The sequence below is a fragment of the Crinia signifera genome, chromosome 5 (genome assembly GCF_055691185.1).
Source record: "Crinia signifera chromosome 5, ASM5569118v1, whole genome shotgun sequence".
Taxonomy (NCBI): Eukaryota; Metazoa; Chordata; class Amphibia; order Anura; family Myobatrachidae; genus Crinia; species Crinia signifera.
The window spans coordinates 164,018,319-164,041,767 of NC_139221.1; the positions used below are offsets into that span (position 1 = coordinate 164,018,319).

The following is a 23,449-nucleotide window of genomic DNA, read 5'->3' on the forward strand; positions in this document are numbered from 1 at the left end:
GTTTAATAATCTGGTATTATCTGCAGATCTTTTTTATATGTGTGGGGATTCCCAATTCGTCTTCTTCATCTATTTACATTATGAACAGCTGAAATGACAATCGATTGGGCAATTTCCAGATATGAAGATGCAATCTTTAGATGGAAAAATCTGCCGATCACTGAAATAAATCTGTAATGTGTGGGCAAAGTCAGATAGATTGTAAAATCCATTTATCTGGCCAAAAAATCCCTGTATCTGGAAATCCATAAATTGTGATTGGTGATGTATGGGGCCCATTATCCTGGGTCATATTGATACCCATGAAAAGTTGTATGCTGAGTTCCAGGCTCTTTGGTCACAATAAAAAATGCTGCTCTATACACAGAACACCTGCTAGAAAATGGCAGTTTATTCCTGCTATGCTTTATTTCTGTTATAGTAATAACAGTTGTATTGCCAAAATAAGATGCTTGCATCCAAACGTATTAATTTCCGGTTACAGCATTAATTTGCTGGAAAGAAATGTATGCATTTCAGGCAGCATTGAACATGGTCTCATTACTTGTACACACATTAAACGTTACACCAAAATTGTGTCAGTTATTGCCAAAATAAGAGGCTCGCATCCAGACGTTTTTATTTCCAATTACAGCATTCATTTGCTGGAAAGACGTGTCTGTATTTCAGGCAGCATTGAACATGGTCTTATTGCTGTATACACATTAAACGTTATGTCTAAATTGTGTCAGTTTAATTTTGTACAGGTTTATTTTGTATCCTTTTATTGAGTGATACTGCGTTCGGCTGGGGATCGAGTTTATATTTTAGTCAGCATGAGGTATGATCCCATTTTTTATATATATTATACTTTGGGTGATGTTTCGTTTTTGTGCAGGTTTATTATATAAATCCTCTTGAGTAATAGTATTTCTTTAAAGACAAGTAAAGGTAGCCACTGTCCTCAACTGGAAGAGTGGCGATTGCCATAAACGGACATTGCATACACATGAGGCGATATACTGGAATCGTGTCGCTCTGATGAAGGGTCCCTGACTGAGGAGGTTTTCTTGAAGAGGTAAAGGCCACGGCTCGTCGACCAGAAGAGCTGTCAGGTTGGTGTACCAAGAGCAACGAGGTCAATCTGGTGCTATCAGAAGGGCTGTTACTCCCTCCCTCCGTATGCGTTGTAATACCCGAGGAATCAACGGGAACAGAGGAAATAGGTAGACAAACTGAAATGGCCAAGGAGCGACCAGAGCGTCCAGCCCCACGGCCTGTGGGTCTCGAGTCCTCGCAAAGTACCTTGGAAGATGGAAATTGTGACAGGATGCCATCAGGTCCACTTGCGGTTGGCCCCAACGATGCACTAATGTCTGAAACACCTGTGGGTTGAGACACAATTCTCCCTGGTGGACATCCTGGCGACTGAGGAAGTCTGCTTCCCAATTGTCTACACTGGGTATGAAGACTGCTGACAAGGCCTGAGCATGGGCCTGATATAGGATGATCCTGCTCACCTCCTTCATGGCCGCCAGGCATCGAGTGCCGCCCTGTTAGTTGATATAGGCGATGGCCATGGCGTTGTTGAAATGGACTCTGATGGCCCTGTCCCGCAGATGTCCCGCCTGCTGGAGGGCATAATATACTGCTCTGAGTTCCAGCACATTGATTGAGAGCAGGCTCTCGTCTCATCCATAGTCCCTGGAACTGATGATCTAGAGTGACCGCTCCCCAGCCACGAAGGCTGGCATCTGTGGTGAGGAGTGTCTACTTGAGGTGATAGGGTCACCTGCTGCTGAAGGTGCAGGTGAGATCCTGACCACTGAAGGAGGAGAGACAACTGGAAAGGTCACGAGTGGAAGCGACCGTATTGGACTGCCTCGAAAGAGGCCACCATTTTCCCTAGGAGTCTGTTACAGAGATGTACTAATACTTGTCAAAGTCATAGCACCAACCGGACAAGGGCCTGCAAGGGCTGAATTTTGTCGGATGGCAGGAAAACTCATCTGGTGGGTGTCCAGAGTCATCTCCAGGAACAGAAGGCATTGAGAGGGTTGGAGCTGGGACTTTGCGAAGTTCAAAATCCACCCATGTGTAATGAGGGTCTTCTGTGTGAGAAGAACATTGGACAATAGAGTATCCCTTGAACGGCTCTGAAGCAGAAGATCGTCCAAGTAAGGGATAATTGTCACACCCTGAGATCGGAGGAAATTTTCTGTCAGGATGACACCAAGCCTGCAGCACATTGTCACCCAGTTCCTCCGCTGGAGGAAAGGTGGGAGATTGCCTTTGCTTTTTCCCACAAAGAAAAGGACGGCCAGAATGTCAGTATCCTCCGTCACATTACAGGCAATCTTAACCATCTCAATTAAATCTTCCAAGCCTTGAGAGGCTTGAGCAGGCTCCTGCGTACCAAACACTAAAACGTCATCATCATCGTCTGGGGGGCAAATTCACCCTCCTCCAGATCAGACATATCATCAGAATCACCTACAGCCACAGTCTGTGGGAGCAACCTCTTTCTTTGTAAAAGAGGGGGATTTAATGCCCTTGAAGATGAAGAACCAGCGCCCTCTGCTGGGGCAGGGACCAGAGCTTTTGTTAAGCCCTGTAAAGCAGAAGCCAAAGAGGCCTGCTGGCTTCTGGCAGTCTCTCTATCTCTTTGAGCTGCTGATAGCTCAGTAGATAACTGAGACATGACATCAGCAAGCTGTGATGGCCGGACAGGCGTATGCACAGGAGACTGCGGTAATGAGGGGTTAACAGTGTATTTATCACACAGTGAGACTCCCTCTACAGAATGTGTACATTTTCCATTACACTTCTTGCAAGTAACCCTTTTGGAGTTACCCCCTGCCATTGTAAGAAGTACACAGTAATCACCACACACTACCACACTTTAACAGAGAGTAGGTATAGGATAGCCAGTCAAAGGTACTGGAAGGGAGAGATATTAAAAGAACAGGAGCCAACACAGAGCCTAAACAGCACTATGGTATATAATACAGGAGCGCAATGGCCCTATTTGAAACACAGCCCAAACTGTCTTCACCCAGCTCTAAACCCCACTGTAACTCGCAGACCGGGTAGAGCTTTCAGCAGGACAGTCACCAGAAGACAATGGATCGCCTAACTGTAGTCTTAGGGAGGGGGGTCTACAGCATAACAAGGAGCCTCCAGCGGTGCCAAACTGTATAGAAAATGGGCGCCGTGCATGCATGAAACGCCGGGATATGCCAGGGCTTGCTGGGAGCACCGCGTGGTAACTCCGCCCCCCACCCAGCAGCTCCATCTCCTATAATGGCACCAGGTTTAAATAAACCCTTTGCTGCACCGCCGTTTGTGTCCCTGACCTCCCTCTAACAGGGATGCAGGGTAATACTCACTGGTGCTGCGGCGCTGCCGTCGGCAGTGGGGCTGGGGGAGGATCGGGCGCTCACCTCGTAAGAGCGGTGGCCGTTGCATCTCCAGAGACGGTGCTCACCGTCAGCCACGGAGACGGGCACAAACCGTGGCAGCAGCCGGCTCCCTCTAGCAGTCTCCCGCGTCGCAGGCAGATAGTAGCAGCAACTATCTGCCTGTCCTCAATGGCAATTCTTGCTGCTTTATGCCCTAATTACTATTAGCGCAACGGAATCTGCTGCGCTATATAAGAAACTGCAAATAAATAAATAAATAAATAAATAAATAATTACAAAAATGCCCAGGAGATGAGCCAAATGTGACCTGCTCCCTTTCGGGCACAATCTAAGGAGGGGAAGTAGAAGGGGAGGAGTTGGTCACACTATTTTATTTTTAAAGTGCCCATGCTCCCTGTGGTCGCCTTCCATTCCCCAGTGTAACTCCAGTGACACCTAGTGGATGAAGGAGGAATATTATTTATCATATAGTTTCTTTGGGCCACATAGGTGCCATAACTAAGCAGTATATCTGCCAATAGAGCAGCATATCCCAGTGAGCCCAAAGAACTTACACCTTTCAGGACACATAGCTGTCGTATCAGTTTATCGGCAAATAGAGCAGCATCAATTAGTGTGCCTATGAATTTCTTATTTGACGTATTATTTGCCACTATAGACATCTTTTGGGCCACATAGCTGCCAAAATCAAGCAGTGTATCTGCAAATAGAGCAGCATATCTCAGTGAGCCTAAGGAATAAATATTGAACGAGCCTCCTATTGTCATCGATACCTTTTGAGTCACACAGCTGCCACAGCAGTTTACCTGCAAATAGAGCAGCACATCTTTATTTCACTTATAAAAACTGCACAGTCGCTGTAATTTAACAGCTCATAGACAAAGCAGCATTACCCATTGGAGCCTAATAAACCTCTTCCAAAGTAATACCAAAATTTAGGTCTCCCAAAGGCTACAGATATTCAGAGAGAGCAGAGTCTCACAGCATCAGTGCACCATCACACTAACAGTAGACTTACCATCATAAGTGCCTGCAGCAGCGACAGCATTGACACTTCGCCATTAGCACTGGGGCACAGTGTAGCATTTAGATAAATCCCTAAATAATTGACCAATATTAAGAATTATCCACACAACGCGTGCATCTCATTTTATTGTTCAATGTTTGTCTAATGTGTTTATGTGGTTCATATTTTCACCCAACGGTTTTAATTAATACAATATTAAAAGGTATATTTTACTCGTTATTTATTATTTGTCTTCTTCTAGTGCGCCAGCAAAAAAAGACAATCCTTTTATTCTTTCTTCTGTAATAACATAATAACCCCTCTTTTCTCTGTGTTGGCACTACTCCAACACCCTATAGAATAATCTATATCCCCCACATAGCCAATAAAGAAGAAATCATTCACTTTATAGATGATCACATATGGTCAAAAGGAACACATACACACTCTCACTGACAGCACACACGCTCTCACCAGGGTTGGATGCAAGGTTCCTCAGCACCCTAGGCACACTGCCAACTGACATGCCGCGAACCATTGGGATAGATAGATAGATAGATAGATAGATAGATAGATAGATAGATAGATAGATAGATAGATAGATAGATAGATAGATACATATACACACATACACACACATACATAGATCAGGAGTGTTTTCCAATAAAAGAAAACCGGAGGTGCCACTCTCCTAGGGCCAGATGTGTCAAGCTTCAAAAGTGATAAATTGGAGAGTGATAAACAACCAGTCAATCAACTGATACCAGTAATTATTCAAACCCAGCCTGTGACATGGTAGGTAGGAGCTGATTGGCTAGTTGTTTATCACTCTCTATTTTATCACTTTTGAAACTTGATACATCTGGCCCCAAAAATGATTAGTGTATTAAAGCATCAAAAGCATTGTGCAAAAAGACGGTCAGTACATGTCTCAACAGTTTCGGAGCCAGAGCTCCTTCCTTGGGACAACTGACAGCATAACACAGACATACGCGCAGTGCAAAACAGAACCTATGTGTAGGGCCCATTAGTTCCACGAGAGATCTCGCAAATGAAATTCAAATTTACAAGTCACTTTGAACCAGAGTTGACTGGTTTAAACCAAATAGTTTTGTTCCATTTTTAAATGCGCTGAGTTTTTTATTTTTCATGCTGTGATTACAGGCATATTATAAGGGAATGGTATTATTCCAAATTCTTGTTGCTTGTGGTCTGCATTTGAGTGAGCTGAACTAATGTGGTAAATTCACACACACATACACACACACACACACAACAGGGAAATCGAGAAAGTGGGAGGGTGATCCAGATCAGAAAGATACTAAATCTGCCTAGTATAAGCTAAAGTTAGGTACACATGGAACGATTTAAAAGGACAATGTTGGCGTTCCCGATCGTCCGGAACAATCAATCGTGCCACGCATCGTTAATGATGTGCGTACCTGACGATCATTAACGATGGACTATGATCTTTTCCCACTGTTACTCCAGTGTCACCTAGTGGATGAAGGAGAAATGGAGAGTGATAAACAGCCAGCCAATCCGCTCGTAACTGTCATGTTACAGGTTGGGTTTGAAAAATGACAGGTGGGAACTGATTGGCTGGTTGTTCATGACGCTCTTCTTTATTACTTTTTGAAGCTTGATAAATCTGGACCCAAGATCCTGATGCCTTTAAATCCTTAGCAGTTTGTTTCATCAGAACTTCCCACAGCTCTTCTTTAATCTCCAGGCAGAACTGATTACCTGGAAACATCACTTTTGTTGAGAGAGAGAACCTGTTTTATATGGCACAGTAAACCCTCTAGGTCAGGCATGTCCAAAGTCAGGCCCCCGGCCAAATCTGGCCCATGCTGTAATTTCAAGCGGCCCGCAGCCTCCAGCTGGAAGCAGGCAGAGCATCAGATGCAGGATGCACAGCACAGGACACTAAAGGTGGGGCCCCGGCGAGCGCGTCTTTACCTTGCTGTCTGCTGCAGTGAGGAGTCAGATGTGTTTGGCGTCCTACCCCTGCTGCTGCAATCATATCACCCTACTCCACAATCACAGTGACAGCAGTGTTTGAGGAGGGGGGCAGCAAGGAGGAAGCTTGCTCCCGTAACATGCAGAGCGGAGGAGGGCAGCAGTGGGAGCCCAAGCATCTCCTGTCCTTGCAGTGCCTGCTTTGCCTCTCCTTCCTCTGGCTCACACAAGGGGCTGGGACACATATAGAGAAGGGAGGGGGCAGAGTGGGGGACATACAGTGAAGGAGGGTCAGGCTGGGGGACATACAGCGAATGTAGGCAGTGATGGCCATTCAGAGAAGGGGGAGCAGGGGCAGGCTGGGGGACATACAGTGAATGGGGGCAGAGTGGGGTACATAATGAATAGGGGTCATACAGTGAAGGAGGGTCAGGCTTGGGGACATATAATGAATGGAGGCACTGATGGACATTAAGAGAAGGGGGACAGGCTGGGGGACAAAGAGAATGGGTGCAGAGTGGGGAACATACAGTGAATGGGGGACATACAGTGAATGGGGGCAGGCTGGGGGAAATACAGTGAAGGGACAGGCTGGAGGACAGAGTGAGTGGGGGACCATTCTGATGGTGATTAATGTTTCAAAGAATGTCAGGCTGAATGGTCGGCCCCCACACATTTTCACGTCACCATATCTGGCCCTCGTCGCAAAAAGTTTGGACACCCCTGCCCTAGGTTGTCCTATTGTATTCTTAAAAAGCTTTGCACTTTTCACAAATATCATCCAACCATTTACATTTTTCAGAACTGTTCTCCTTAGGGGGCATCCGCAAGTTGAATCATCCCCTTCCTCTAACATGCTCCCTACCCTTACATGTTTTAGTACTTGTGTAGTTTCACGGCGCCACCGCGCGCACAGTCTCTCATGAAACTTGGCAGCTTGCCAGACTCTGTGTTTACTGTGCACGTGCCGCTCTAGATGTAATGTACGTTATCTGCATAGCTGCCCAGCGCTGACAGGTCATTGTCGTACTTGTAGTTCCACAGTGGACACCCCGGCACACCGCTAACGAACGGGGCTTCTAAACTAGACAACCCAGCACACCGCTATCAAAGGGGGTGTCCCAAATGCAGACGTTAAAATTTAGACGCTTTAGCGTCTAAATTTACACTCCCTGCAAACCGCTAAGAAGGGTGCACCTAAATTTAGACGATAAAGCGTCTGAATCTAGACTCCCTGCAAACCGCTAAGAAGGGGGCATCTAAATTTAGATGCTAAAGCTGGATAGAAGAATGTGTGGTGGAGCGCTGACTAATTAAAAATAGATAAATGACCGATTGGGTATTACATCGATATTAATATTTAATATATCACATCATAAAAAAACACATGACAATAAAAACACATATATAATCACAATATAAAAATAAACAAAAACAGTCAGTGTGACAGTATTCACCTCTACGTATAACCTGAGTGTGGAAAGGTATGAATATAAAGTCTCACTTGTTCCTAGTAATGCTCTCTCATTAAATAGAATGCTGGATTAGCGGGTGTCCATATACCTGGTTGTAGCCTGATGTTATAAACTCCCCTCGTGAGGAAAGATGGCACACATCTCACGGAATGGAGGGCTTCAAGATATTGGCAGGTGGTGGTGTCCCTTTTTGGAAGTCCAGTAACTTGTTAAAGATAATGGGTCAGATTCTCTAAGCTTCAAAAGTGATAAAATGGAGAGTGATAAACAGCCAGCCAGTCAGCTCCTACCTGACATGTCACAGACTGTTTGAAAAATGACAGGTAGGAGCTGATTGGCTGGCTGTTTTTCACTCTCCATTTATCACTTTTGAAGCTTAGAGAATCTGGCCCATGGAGAGCTGGTCCAAGCGAGGGTTGGTATATCGATATTGTAATCCACAGGTTCAGTAGGGAGGTGTCCGCCTAACGCATTTCGTCATCCACAGATGGCTTTGTCAAAGGCTTTTTTCTATCCAGCTTTTGCTATTCAGGGGACTTACCACCCCAGGTGTCGAGCAGCTCGGCATCACCAACTCATCTCATAAAGCGCCTTACATATCCTCTGCCATCCAGGTGGTAGGGAATATAACTTTGTCTATATTAGATGCTAAAGCGTCTAGATTTAGTAGGGTGTAGAGGTACATAGGGGTGCACTGTGCAAAACACTATTAAACCTGTTCACAATGACACTAGTCGACGTAACAGCTGTCGACCTTGTTAATTCCACTGCAATTTTTCTTGAATTGCGCACTCGCTGGTGTTGTATGGACCTCTTGTTTATGCTAAACAAAATGTATTGCAACAACTGTTTATAAACAAATATGTATTTATTGATACTTAAGAGGTGCATACACTCTAATGGTGCGGGGTTAATGGGGATGGGTACGTCTCCCTGTTGTAATTTTGTCACAGGGACCTTCAAAGCTGCAGATCTCACTTTCGTGTCTTCTGCAGATTGGTTTGGGGTGGTACAGCTATGCTGCAGGGTTAAGTTAGTTATTCAGCAGACTCCCGTGGTTTGGCAATGCACGGAGTCTGTTGTCGGTGCTGATGTTTGGAAAAGGGTGGGGGGGTTTGTGGGTAGCTTGCAAAGGCAAATCGGGGTTTCGGATGGGCACTTGCAGACCTCTGGTTGTCAGAGGGAGTCTCTCGCAGGGAAAGAAAAGTCTTGGAGGTCAAGGTAAGTGTATGGTGGTACCGGGGGCTGGCGTCCCTAACCCTCCGGTGGTGCACCGTGCACTTACCCGATACCTGGGCTCGCTTCCTGCAGGGGATGGGAACCGCGTCTTCTCCTTCGGTGTTTCGCCGGCGTCCTCACTTCCTCGCGATAGCCGGCAGTGGGTCCACACCGTTGCTTCAGTTCCTCGCGGCACTTCCGGGTTCGGCTTTGCGGCGTCACCCGGGGTGTCGCGGGTCCCGTCGCGGTGTGCGCTCAACTCCTCCTGGAGGAGACTTGTGTGGTGGTGAGTGGGTGCAGGACTGGTGTCCTAATGTCCAACGCGTTTCGGCACGTTTGTGCCTTTGTCAAGAACCACAGAATTGTTAATTCCACTATCCACGCCACCCCAAAGCGTGGCAAGCGCAGCGATCCCCGCGAGGGGACGAGGTACGCGTCCGACCGACCTTTTCATACCCCCACTATCCACGTTGGCGCGGAGTTGATTATATAAAGTGTGGCGAGCGCAGCGTGCCACCGAGCCTGAATCGTGGCGAGCCCTGCGAGAGGACGCGCATGCCTTTACAGGTATACGCATCCGCTCGCCACGCTTCGGGCTCGGTAGCTCGCTGCGCTCGCCACACTTTGTAAGATCAACTCCACGCCGACGTGGATAGTGGGGGTATGAAAAGGTCGGTCGGACGCGTATCGCGTCCGCTCGCCACGCTTCGGGGTGGTGTGGATAGTGGAATTAACAAGGTCAACAGCTCTTACGTCGACTAGTGTCATTGTGAACAGGTTTAAGGGCGGGATGTATTAAAATACGTCGCCGCCCCCCCCCCCCCCCCCCCCCCCGCGATGCTTCCACATATGTACTAACATATGCAGCTGGCAACGCGGTGCGGTGACGGAGGCCCCCCGCGATACCTGTACACTGGTGTGCGGGGGGTCTCCGTCACCTCCCTGCCGCCACGCTCTCCCCTCACGCCGGGGACAGCTATGCATGCTGTCCCCGGCACTTCCTCCTCCCCCCCTGCAGCCGGAAGGATGTCCGGCTGCTTCACTAGGGGGAGACAGGGCTTACCTTCCGGGGTCCAGGAGGACCTTCAGGAAGAAAAGCCAGAGGGGGGGTCGGCGAGGCGGCGGGTTTGCGTCGGCGGGCGGCGAAAAGAAGCCCATAGGCTTCTATAGGGTATCGCCACCCAAAGGTGGCGATACCCTTCACTGCGGTATCATTATTGATACATTGGAAAATGCGGTAAAATCTGGGTTTTACCGCATTTTTCATTTGATACATCTCGCCCTATGAGTGTTTTGCACAGTGCACCCTTATGTACCCCTAGACCCAACTAAATTCAGACACTTTAGCGTCTAAATTTAGATGCCCCCTTCTTAGCGGTTTGCAGGGAGTGTAAATTTATACGCAGTTCACAGACCATCAAAAGGATTTTACTGTCTGTGCAAATGTGAGTACATTCTGACTAGATTGCAAAGAAAGTTAGCAGAGATCTCTCTGTGTGTATGCCCTGTCATTCTGTACACACAGAGAGGAGATACGGATTGCAATCTCTCATTCTGAACCACTACCCTGCCTTTTTTTTTCTTAGCACAAATCACTGCATGTGTATGTACTCCCCATGGGAGATCTAGACACCAGGAAATCGCCTACCCTAAATAGCTTAGCAAAATTGCTTAGTACACATCTCTACGTGTGTATGCCCCTTTAGTCTGAGGTTTCAACTAATCTACAATTGAGACAGCCTGGATGTACAACAGCGAGAGGATTACAATCCGTACGTATTTTCTGTTGCCAATACCCCACATGCGTGATTTGATCAATAATGACTGGTATTGCGATTTCTCAAATTAGCAATCAACTTTGAATCAGACCCCTGGACCTGATTCTCTGCTTCATTTTCTATCATCTCCCTTGTTCTTCTCCTCACTTCTATCTGGAATAATCCTGTTTTCCCACCAGGTTTACATAACATGGGCATGTAATTGTGGACTGCAGAATCCATTAAATTTCCTGCCGTGTTTTGTTCCCTTGGGTTTGGCTTCGTTTGTTACAGAGGAAGCCGGGCTCCCTCTTGCTGGCGAATCGCCAGACTGTCACCGCTGGTGATCCACCAGCAGCCCGGCTCTCCATCTGACTGAGACGGGGCGACGGGAACCTGTCCGTCTCCGCTTCAGGGAGACGGACAGGGTTGGGGGGGGGGGGTGCGGGGAGGCAGTGGGGACCCCGGGTGACCGCCGACAATCCGGCGGGGACCCGGGGGAAGCGCCGTCGGAATGTGACGCGTGCGTATATCTCGTGCACGCGCATATCACATGCACGTGCGTCCCCTTTCACAGGTACAGATGGCAGGGGACCCCATCCGCTTCAAAGACAAGCCCGGCTCCATCTGTAGATCTACAACTGAATTCCCCTAACCAACCTCTGAATTCTTTTGAATACCTTCATATACAATGTTTCTTATGCCCTGTACACATGGAGTGAGTGACCCTCTGCGCTGAGTGATTCAATGTTGAGCAGTTCGCTCAGCACAGATACCTCAGCACGCTGCAATGCACCAGCGATAAGTGCTGAGTGATCTGTCATCGCCAGTGTTCTCAGGCAATAGAGGGGCGGGGCCAGGGACCATACACACGGAGCGATCCGTGCTTCATTTCTACAGATGGAGCCACCTGCTGGGGATGAGGACGCGTGATCGGCTAACTCACTTGTCCCCTTCACCGAGGCAGCATGGACAGGGTGCCTTCCTGCCCGTCTTCGCTTAAGGGAGCTTGCACCATTCTGACTCCGGTGGCTGGCGGGGGACGGCGCATGGCGATACAATTGCTAGGAGCAGCTCTAATAATTTGTCATATCAAATTAATCAGCAGTCTCTCCTTATGTGTAAAGGCCCCGTACATTAGGCCGACTTGAGAGGACTCAGCCAATCAATGGCTTCCTATTCATTTGTATGGACTTATGTGACTTATGGACAAATCTTATGTGCAGCCCGTCCGACCTCCCGACTCCGATCCAATGCGCACAGGACCACGCATCGGGTAGGATGGGATGTCTACATGTGCGATTTGGGCTGATTTCACGGCCCAATTCATCCAAATCAGGTGAAATCGTGCCCAAATCACATAGTGCATGGCAACCATTTATGCATTATTGACAGGTATATTGAAAAAATAAAATAAAGTAGTAATGATTCAAAAACACACAGAAACTTGGCAACTTCTGTCAATACTGCACTTTCAAAAACAATCTAATGACAATAACTTACTCAGTTCGGCCATTTGTAAAGTTCATTGTTGCCAGATTATGCCCAATCAGCTGATTCTGCAGCGTACTTCCTAAAATAGCCAAACATTAAACATAATTAGCATTAAGAAAACAACCTTCTCGGATACAATCTCCTAAGCGAGAGGCTAAATGTGTTTACAAATTTCCATGCTCATTTGGCTGGGACCTACCTGGCATCTAGCACAGTGTGGTCTGTATTTCAGAACTGAAACGCCAGAACTGTGCTAGGAGCACCACAGCAGAGAAGAAGAACTGCACAGGTTTTGGAAGATGCAGGGCGCTAATATGTAGAACGGTCATGCCACTGCTCTGTGTTTAGGTAGCCACATAGGGCGGTATTCAATGAGCCTGATTCGCCATGTTTTTATGGCGAATTTGTGCTGTTTGGCGAATTTCTGACTGAAACGGTGAATCACCCTATTCAATGACCACATGGCGAATACATTTCAAGGTTTTTTTCACCATGATTCACCGAGTAGCAATCGCTATCTTTTTATGGTGAAGTGGAATGTGAACTTTTCAAATAAAGTGTTTTGTTTTTTACATTTGGTGTCAAAAAATCAGGAATTTTATTCTGAGGAGGGGCATGCTATTTTTATTCATGTGCTGTAAGCACATGAATATATATTTAAATTTTAAAAAAAATATTTATTTATTTTTATTATTTTTTTACACAGCATCCAGCAGGGGGCGCCGGAGCCGAGCCGCTCATTACATATTCATATATTCACTGCACCCGATCGTTACGATCGTGTGTAGTGAATATACGCTCCCCTGCTGGCACCCCCGGGGGGGCAGCCTGTGCTGCCTGGCACCCGGGGAGCCCACCTACCCCCCACAAAGTTCTGGGGCAGGCAGAGAGACTACCATCTCTCTGCCTGGCACCGTCCTCAGGCTCCCTGCGGCAATCGCCACAGGAGCTCATATTCGCCAGTCAGGGGCAGCGAGCCCCTGACACGTTGAATACCGGAGCCCGCCGGCTCCGGAACGTGGCGAATGTGCAGCGAATCCTAAAAAGGATTCGCTGCACCTCGCAGGTATTCTCATTGAATACCGCCCATAGTGTGTGGCTTGCAGTCCCCCGCCAGGACCAATGTTTTTGGAGTGCCAATGATTTATGCGCATGTGCAGGGTCCCTCGGCAGACAGGCTCAGCGACTTGCATAGTCGCCGTTCCATTCGCACGGAGCAATGCGGGCCAGAGGTGTGGGGTGTGTGGCAAAGTCAGGTGTCGCCCATGGGAATGCACAGCATTTGTGTCCCTATGAAAATGCTGGGTGTTCCCTTGGGCTTGCGGGCAGGAGGAAGTGTGCCGGGGAAGGGTGGCTGACATGTGACGTTAGCTGCCCGCCCTGTCTTCAGCCGGAAGCCTGCACATATACAGTAAGTCAGTCTGCACTGACTTATATTTGCCAGCCACGGAGAAATCATTTGATGGTCTTGCAAGGGGAAACGGCAGGGGGGGGGGGGGGGGTTGGCAAGGGCGGCGTTACAATGGCAAGCTCACAGCATATCGAGTCAACCAGAATCACCCCCAGTATCTTCTATGACAACTGTGATGATGTAGAGAAAGTATGCTTTCCTAAACATTTGTATTCATTTATAATTAAATACATATACGAATAAAAATAAAATATACTATCCAAGACTTATTTTGTAAATACTTATTCGGCATTGTAGGTGCTATTAAATAAATTCTGTTCAAACTTGAAGAAAGAGGCCCAAAGAATAAACAGGCATTCTGAATGGGATGCAGTCAGCAGGTAGACAGTCACTAGGTCGACCACTAATGGTTGACAGTGACTGGGTCGACATAAGCTTATGGTCAACATAGCCGAGGTCGACATAAGTTTTGTTTTTTAAAGGTGGGTTTTTAATATTTCACTACCCAAGTGGGCAGATAGCGGGGATATAATAGTGTGCAGAGAGGCACCGTACCCGAAGCATGGCTCGCGAAGCAAACCATACGAGAGGACGTGGTTCATATATATGGTGTCCATGTCGATGTACGATTACATAGACACCCACAAATCATGTCGACCTTTTGACTGCTGACGTAACCTACGTAGATCACTAGCTTGCGTCGACATTTTTTGACAATTGACCTAAGTTTTGTTGACCCTTTTTCCGTGTTGACCTAGTGACTGTGACCTAGACATTCTCTATCAACTATACCATAACCATTCTGAATATTGTAGCAGATAGACAAGGCTGAAGTTAGCTTCATATTCGCCCACATTCTTACAGTATTCACTTCTTATTCAGACTCCAGCTTCTAATTCATAACAGTCAGTTTTGCAAGGGTTAACGAATCTTGGGCAACAAATTTGACACCTGAAGTCAACAGAGGGGATGTCACTTACATACGACTCACATGTATTTTGCCTTGCCCAAATAAGAAGCTGGAGCTTGAATAAGAACGGAGTAAGAAGCTGGAGCTTGAATTACGGTGCCCATACACAGTGCAAGGGTGCAGTGCAGTGCGCAGCCCGTGCTTTTTGAAGTAGCTTCGGATCGCATTGCATGCAAAGCGATCTAGTTCAAAATGCACGGAAATATTGTACAGTGTATGGGCACCTTAAGAAACTAACTTCAGCCTCGTAACAGATAGTCACAAACAAAGCACAAAAAGGGTATTGTTATAGGACACAAATCTCTAGCATAAACCTAGACTGAGCAAAATGCAGAAGCACAGCATAAAACAAGGGTTTAGAATGAAATTTAGGCATTATGTACTATCTGCAGCAGCTTCACATTTCCTGGTCAGTACTTCAAGTGCAAATTATGTTAATAAATTAGGTACTTGTGTAGTTTCACAGCGGCGAAACCATGCAATTTGATGGTACTTGTAAAGTGTCACGGTGCCACTGCCTACGGATCGCATGCAAATCGCATGCAATTTGATTGCGTGCGATGCAATGCGATTTAGCACACCCCACTATCCACGTCACCCCGAAGCTTGGCGAGCACAGAGAGCCCCACGAGAGGACATGGTACTCATCCTCCCAACCTGTTAATACCCCCACTATCCACGTCGGCGTGGAGTTTATTCCATAAAGTGTGGCGAGAGCAGCGAGCCACTGAGCACAAAGCGTGGCGAGCGGACACAGAAAACAAGCCTGAAGCATGGCAAGCACAGCGAGCCTCACGAGAGGACGCCGAATACACGTCAAGTAATCCGGTTGCGCTTGCCACGCTTCGGGCTCGACGCCGACATGGATAGTGAAGGTATGAACAGGTCGGGAGGATGCGTACCGCGTGCGCTTGCCACGATTCGGGGTGACATGGATAGTATGCTAAGTAATAGTGGGGGTGTGCTATTTTGCGATTTGCGTGCAATGTGATCCACGGGCAGTGGCACCGCGAAACTACACAAGAACCATAAATTATTCTAAGAGCCACACAACATACTTAATATGCTAGAACAGTGGTTCCCAACCTGGGGTATTAGTACCCCTGGGGGTACTTTGCAGACCTGTTGGGGGTACTTGAAAATAATATTGATAATGGCGGAAACATTAAAAGGAGTTTCCCGATGGTGGAAAAAATCTCCCATTGCCATTGAGACAAACCACGTTGCATCATATTTGGTTCAGACGGCAGCATCATTTGCATCTCCTCCTGCTTTTGCCTGACCAGCAATCCACAGGGAGCTACCCCAGCTGCCCTCAGACATCAGCGATCTGACACGGGTGGAGGAAACAGTGGCTTTAATTCTACAGGCGTTAGTGGGACACAGCCAGTGGCCAGACACAGAGGGAACGTATTCCTGACCGCACACTACTCCTTAATATAAGTACACACATACCACTCACTTCCACTTCACTCAGAAGTTCTGTGGATATATCAAATTGAGAGGAGGGGGTACTCATAAATGAAAAGCCTAATCAAGGGGTACGGGAGAGAAAAAAGGTTGGGAACCACTGTGCTAGAACCATGACACAGAGAGATTAATTTAAACCATTGAATTTGTGTTGTTAAAGAACATTAAAACATACAGTACTTAACACCGATACCCCCCAAAAAATAATAGGGTATGGGTAAAAACCGGAAAAGGACAGGATCCATTCATCAATTTCTGTCATTCCAGAGCTTGTAGTGTCCAGTCCAGGGGGTGCCTGTCCGGGGTTGTCCTGTCTGGGGGGGGGGGGGGGCTTCCTGTGACACCTGTCACCACGGAGAGGAGGAAGGGGAGAACAAAGCCTGTCTGAATGGTCCAGGCATGTATCAAAAACCAGGACAGTCCGGACCACATGGGGCGGCTGAAATTTCCACTTCCCCATGTCCCTGGTGAAGACTATCATAGGTATCCCCACGGGCAAGATACCCCCCAGACCGGACACTTCAAGCTCCAGAATGCAGCGTTTGATGTCAGGTCTGGCGTTCCGGGGGCTTGTCGGGGTCCGGGTTTTACTTAGTCCCAAAATAATAAAGAATCCAAATGGACCTGTAATTACACTTCTAATAAGCATTAACTTTCAATCCATTTTGACATTGTCAACAGTGTTTATGAGGAATACTGCTGTAATGTTATGTAAAATACACTGAAGTTCTATGGGGACACTTATTAAGTACAAATAGCAGCCAGAACCTGCCCACTATGCAGCAGATAGTTTGAGACCTTTATAAAAAAGAAATAAATAAAAAAAACACAATTCCAGTGATCTGTTAAAGTGAAGACAGAATACAAGGTTCGTGTACTAGCATATGTTTTTCAAAGGCTGTATACAAGCTACAGATCAACAAAAAGGAAAAGACGAAAATACACAATTTAAATGGGGTTTATTAAATAATCTGCAGAAATTATGAATAAGCAGGTCTTCTTTTAAAGTACTACAAACTCTGCAAAAAAAAAAAAAAGCTAAAAGAGCCTTAGTGATTTTTATCACCTGTTAAAGTACAAAAACTACTGATTGGAAAAAACATTTTTAAAAATATCAAAGAAAAATGAAAACATAAAAACACCACCAGCACAAACAAATTAGGGTTATAAATCACATTACCTCTTTCCTTACAGTAATTTGGGATCCAAAAGATTCAAAACAGGAGCTGTAATGTATGTCTTCCAGCTGTAATGCAATAACAACTGCTATTTCCTTACTTCTCTTATAACCCCTCAGTTCAGCAGCAGCCTTCTGACGTCAAACCAGAGAATTATTTAATGTGTAAGTTTCAGTTTCTGTTCTCCTCTCAAGTCAATATTGCCACATGTACAGTCACATGACTAATGAAAACAACAGAGATACAGCAGGAAATAAAACGTATAATGAAATGCAGGACAGAATGCATTAAAAACTGTAGATCAATATCATCTTGATTTTTCATAACCCATAGCTTAAATAAATGTCATAATATTCTGGAATGTAATAGTTAAATGTGTTGCCAACTAAGTTGGGAAATATATATATATATATATATATATATATATATATATATATATATAACCACACACACACAGGGATAAGTATTTAGAAACAATATTCTGGATAAATTAACAAGGCATGCATTTTAAATATGGGTTCTAAAGCTCACCTATGCCAGCGGCACTCCCCCTTTTTGGAAAGCAAACACAAGACTGTTTGATGGAGGAAGAAATCTAGTAGTTCTTGGGAATTTTCACCTAGTATTCATTCAATATGGGCTCATGCACAAGAGTTCCCAATTTTGTTAATTGCACTGCTACTCACCGAATAATGGGTGTCAGCAGAGTCCAGTACTTAAACACTAACCTACAGATTGATTAGTCCAATCTGTCTGGTAAGAGCAAAAATCAGGTAATGTATGGAAGCGTAAGATAGTGGAACATTTGGTCCCCAACACTGGAAAAAACAGGCAAGCGTCTTAAGGAGCCCATACACGCTCCGTTTTTGCCGGCTCTGTTCTGTACTATGCGATGCGCGCTCCCGCGCATCACATAGTACGGTACAAAAAGTATGTGCTGCACATACTTTTTGTACTAGCTACACATTGTATCGGATCGCAGTTCATGCACAATGCATGTGATCCGATACGTTGTGTACTTTAAAAGTACAAAACGGACTGGCAAAACGTAGCGTGTATGGGCTCCTTTACAGAGATATTTGTTAAATCCATCTGATTTACCAAATGTATCTGAACAATGGTTTTTGTCAATTTTCCAGCATTTTGGAGTGAATGGTTTATTGATATATTCTCCAATACATTGCCAGATCTTTGCTCTCACCAGACAGATTGAACACACAAATGTCTAGGTCACTGTGTACTCAGCTTTATACATATGGGGGTGTGAGTGGGACATAAAATTTTTCCCCTTATCAGTCACCAGCATCAGCTTTGGGCTAGTTCATTATTATTATTGAAGGGAGGCACCAAACCTGTAGGGCATAGTGGAATCCTGCCCAGGCAACGGTTGGGCTGGTTGTTGATTTGCTGCTTATTTCTAATACTTAATGATCTACACCAGGCATGTCCAAAGTTGGCCCTGCAGATGTTGTGAAACTACACATCCCAGCATGCTTTGACACAGTTTTGCTATTAGAGAATGCTAAAACTATTACAAAGCATGCTGGGATGGGTAGTTTGCCAACATCTGGAGGGCCAACGTTGGACATGCCTGATCTACACCTTTAGAGCAGTGGTCCACAATTGTGGTCATAAAAAGCACACCAACAGTGCAGGTTTTATGACTAAAGGTGCCCATACACGGTACAAAAACTGCATATGTTTTATACTACATCGCATGCGATTTGCGTGCAATGCGATGAGATCCGAAGCTAGTTCAAAAAGTGTGTGCAGCACATATTTTTTGAACTGTGCTATGGGTTGTGCGCGGGAGCATGCATCGAATCCCGCAAAACGAACCGCATATGGGCGCCTTGCGGTACAAATTAAGTCACCTTTGCCTAAGCCTGGATAGCCATCAAACCTGGACAGTTGGTGTGCCTTGAGGACCTGTCTTATGCCCACATAAGCACAGATCACAGATCACTCAGCTCCATGTCTCCTATATTGCTTGGGTCGAACTTTTGACCATGTCGAGCTAATGCATGTCATTTTCATGTGTCGATCTTTTGACTGTCGACCAATAGTGGTCGACCTATTAAATGTCAACCCTATGACCCATACCCGTGTATATGTATGTATGCAGTGCTATTTTTCAGCAGGAACCAGCAGTAACTCAGTTCCTGAACCTCTTCTTAAAAATGACATCATCAGAAACTGAAAATCTACTTTTCCATATAAGAAGTTTTATTTTAAAGTCACCTGTGAGTGCCTTTGTTTCTAAATACAACATATACATCTATCTCTCCCTCCCATACCTCCCAACTTTTGTCTTGAAGAAATAGGGACACTCGCGCGGCGCCCCGCCCGAAAAGGGGGCGGGCGTATGCAAATAAGGGTGCGGCTTATGCTAATTAGCCGCGACCTCATTTGCATGCGAATCTACTAGATTGGGGGGTCTCCCAACTGCCACCCCCCGCAGCGGGACAATGCCTGCCGCGGGTGGGACAGCGGGACAGGACCCGAAAATCGGGACTGTCCCTCTAAAATCGTGACAGTTGGGAGGTATGCCCTCCCTATTATATATATATTTTTTTTTATTTCATTGATCCACCCACAGACCTGGAGTTCCTGGACCTATTTTTCCAGAAAAATAGTACTGTATGTATGTATGTATGTATGTATGTAATGTGTGTGTTGTGCATGTATGTATGCTGTGTGTGTTTATTTAGACCGCGGGTTCTCAAACTCTGTCCTCAGGACTGCACACAGTGCATGTTTTGCAGGTCTCACAGAATCACCAGTGAAATAATTAGCTCCACCTGTGGGTCTTTAAAAATGTTTCAATGAGTAATGAATGCACCTGTGTACTTGCTGGGTGACTTGGAAAACGTAAACTGTGTGCGGTCCTGAGGACAGAGTTTGAGGACCCCTGATTTAGACCTTACGGTGCCCATACACGTTACAATTATTGCATACAATATTGTATACAATATCGCATCTCATCGCATCTCGGTTTTGCGATGAGATGAGATATAGTGCAAAAAGTATGTGCTGCCATACTTTTTGTACTAGATCTCATCTCATCGCAAAACCGAAAATCGGTGAGATGCGATATTGTATACAATATTGTATGCAATAATTGTACCGTGTATGGGCACCTTTAGATGCCCCCCATCTTAAATTCCACAGGCCTCTAGAGCCTTAATTTGGCTTTGGCATTTAATGACATCTAGTGGTAAAGGCCCTTATTAAAAAGAACTGAGAATGCAACAAGAAACGAAACTAAATACACTGTACTGTTGTTATCATACAAAACAAGAAACCAAAACAGGGCTTGTCTTTGGCAGGTATCCAAATCTGAGCTTTTCATGTTTTTTTTTTTGGGGGGGGGGGAGATTTTATCGCATCGCCCAATTAGGGTCCTGTTTTGCAGCAGAAAATCTTTCCTTCTCTTCCCTAAGATACACATTTGCAAAAAACCTGTAAAACTTCAGATTTCCGCTGGAGTTTTTGATTAGAATAGAAACACTTATCGTGGATAAAAATATCCTCCTTTGAGTCCATCAATGCATCACTGTTGTGAATGATTCATGTCAATATACCCATTAAATGCAACCAAAACATAAATTAGACTTCTACCACTGACTTACACTAGTTTGAGAGAACATATGTCCCCAGGATTATTGTAAATATGGAAAGACAAAAGGAGTAATGCTTGGTGCACAAATGACCATGTGCGTAGCCAGCGAGATTACTGATGTATGGAAAAGGGAAAAGGCAAAAGGCATAAGCCCTTGCCGATGCCAGCAGTAATGGAGCGGGGACCATGCTCACTGAGCGCACCTCATCAAGTACATAGCGGGTACATACTAGACAATGTGCCCCACATCAGTCCGATCCACCAGATTGGATGACATATCGTCTAGTATGTACTCTGCTTAAGAGGAATATTTATCAATATATAAATGCCACAACACCTACACTTAAGCCCCGTACACACGGGGGAGATATATTGCTCAGCAATATATTGCTAGCTATTGGCTGAGCAATATATTGCTCAGTTTCTCCTTTTCATCAGCGACCAGAGATGGTCGCTGATGAGAAGGAACCTCTGCCGGGCGGTGCCGCAGAGGTAATCAGCTGGTCGCAGGAGCAAGCTCCTGCGACCAGCGATTAGAATGGGGCTGAAAACGGGAGCGCGCACCCAGCGATTTATCGCCAGGGCACACTCCCATCACTGGCAATATGGTCGCAGCGACCATATTTCCATCAATTTCAGCCCCTATCACCCCCCGTGTGTACACAGCTTTACTATTCCTAGGTAACTAAAGCGGTGTACACACGGTGCAATATATTGCTGAGCAATGCTCAGTGTCTCCTGTTCATCAGCGACCAGAGATGGTCGCTGATGAACAGGAGACTCTGCCGGGGCAGCTGCAGGGGGAAACAGCTGATCGGAAGAGCAAGCTCCTGCCTCCATTAGGAGGCTGAACACGGGAGCGTGCACATGGTGATTTATCGCTGCAGCACAAAAAAATGGCTGCCAATATGGTCGCTCAGCAACCATATTGCCAGAGATATTGCACAGTGTATACAAAGCTTTAGAATACATTTTGGGAATATTTATAATTTCCCCTATTTATTATTAATATTTATAATTTCCCCTATGCCATCCAGAATGCTCCAATAAACAACTGTCCTGGTGAATCCAATCCATAGTTTCCTATAGCTGCTCCTGTTTTTGTCATGAATCTCCTCCTGCTGCTCTGTACTATACTCCTAATCTCCCAAATTCTTCAGATTCTGCCAGGGGTGCCATTGAGGAGTTTCTTTGCAAGGACAGTGATTTATTGTAGCAGCTCAGGAGTCCTTGCTGACCACTTTAATAGTGGGTACGCACGGTGTGATTTTGCTTGCGAGCGACTGGGATTGGATCTAATATAGTATAGTATACTAAATGCATTTGATTTGACTATATAGTACAGATCTGTACTATATAGTCTTGCCTGACAACACTATTTTTCTATTTACACTACATGGGAGCGCACATTGGTATCGAATCTGCATCGAATGTAGAAAAACCATTCAATGCCCTTTCGATTTTCGACTTGATTTTGCGTCTATAAGCAAAATTGAATAGAAAAATAGTGTGTAAAATTGAATAGAAAAATAGTGTGTATCTCACTGTGTGTACCCTCTATAATAGGTGGGTACACACCTAACGATGTATCTGTCCAATCTGTCTGGTGGAATCAAAAATCTGATAATGTATGGGAGCATATGGAAAACAACCATTTATTCCCAAATGCTGAAAAACAGACAAAATCGATTGCTTGTATAAATTTGTTAACTCAAAGGGACTTAACCAATTTATCCAACTGACCATTGTCTGTTATCCAGTGTTTGGGAGCAAATGTTCGATTCTCATATGTTCCCATACATAACCAAATATTTGTTCTCACCAGGTAGATTGGAAGATAAATCTGTGTGCCCAGCATTACTACCTGCCCTTGTGGCAATCCCTACAGAAAAAACAAAGGGTCTTACCTAGGGTGGCCAAAACCGGCCATCCTAGATAGGATTGGAGTTTCCAATCCTGGTCTTTTGGGATTAGACTGCGGGTGCTCATAAGGGATGTGGGACCATTTGTAGACAACAAGTAGATAGACAGCCATTAGGTCGACACCATTAGTTCGACAACTCAATAGGTCGACATGCTTTTAGGTCGACATACCATTAGGTCGACATACCATTAGGTCGACACTGCCATTAGGTCGACACTGCCATTAGGTCGACACTGCCATTAGGTCGACAGTCAAAAGGTCGACATGGTTCTTTTCACTGTTTTTTTTTGGTCGAAATGTCGACACAGTCGACATGGACACAGTTTGAAGTGAACCGCAGCCCCTCGCATCGCTCACTTCACTCGCAATGCTTCAGGCACGGTGCCTCGCTACGCTCGGCACACTATTTTATTCTCCCACCATGCCCTAGTGCAGGGGTTCACAATCTTTTTTGATTCACGGCACCCTAGAGAATCTGAATTGTTTTCACGGCACCCCTAGGTCCCAAAAAAATGAATTAGATTGGGTTTATATGCGATTCTTAGCGTCAGTTATGTGGTA

The 23,449-nt window shown here is 45.6% G+C and overlaps 1 protein-coding gene across 4 annotated transcripts in view; it reads right to left on the reverse strand.

Moving 5' to 3' along the window:
• Positions 1 to 23,449, reverse strand: part of TRANK1 (tetratricopeptide repeat and ankyrin repeat containing 1) — a 173,335-nt gene that overhangs the window by 127,190 nt on the left and 22,696 nt on the right. For 2 of the 4 annotated variants that reach the window (XM_083188220.1, XM_083188217.1), the window contains exons 2-3: positions 17,345 to 17,565; positions 12,323 to 12,392 (exon numbers count right to left, since the gene is read on the reverse strand). In XM_083188220.1, coding sequence (XP_083044346.1) covers positions 12,323 to 12,348 — 26 coding nt within the window. In that variant the 5' untranslated portion in view covers positions 12,349 to 12,392; positions 17,345 to 17,565. The remainder of the gene's footprint in view (positions 1 to 12,322; positions 12,393 to 17,344; positions 17,566 to 23,449) is intronic. The other 2 variants (XM_083188218.1, XM_083188219.1) reach the window with 2 other exon arrangements.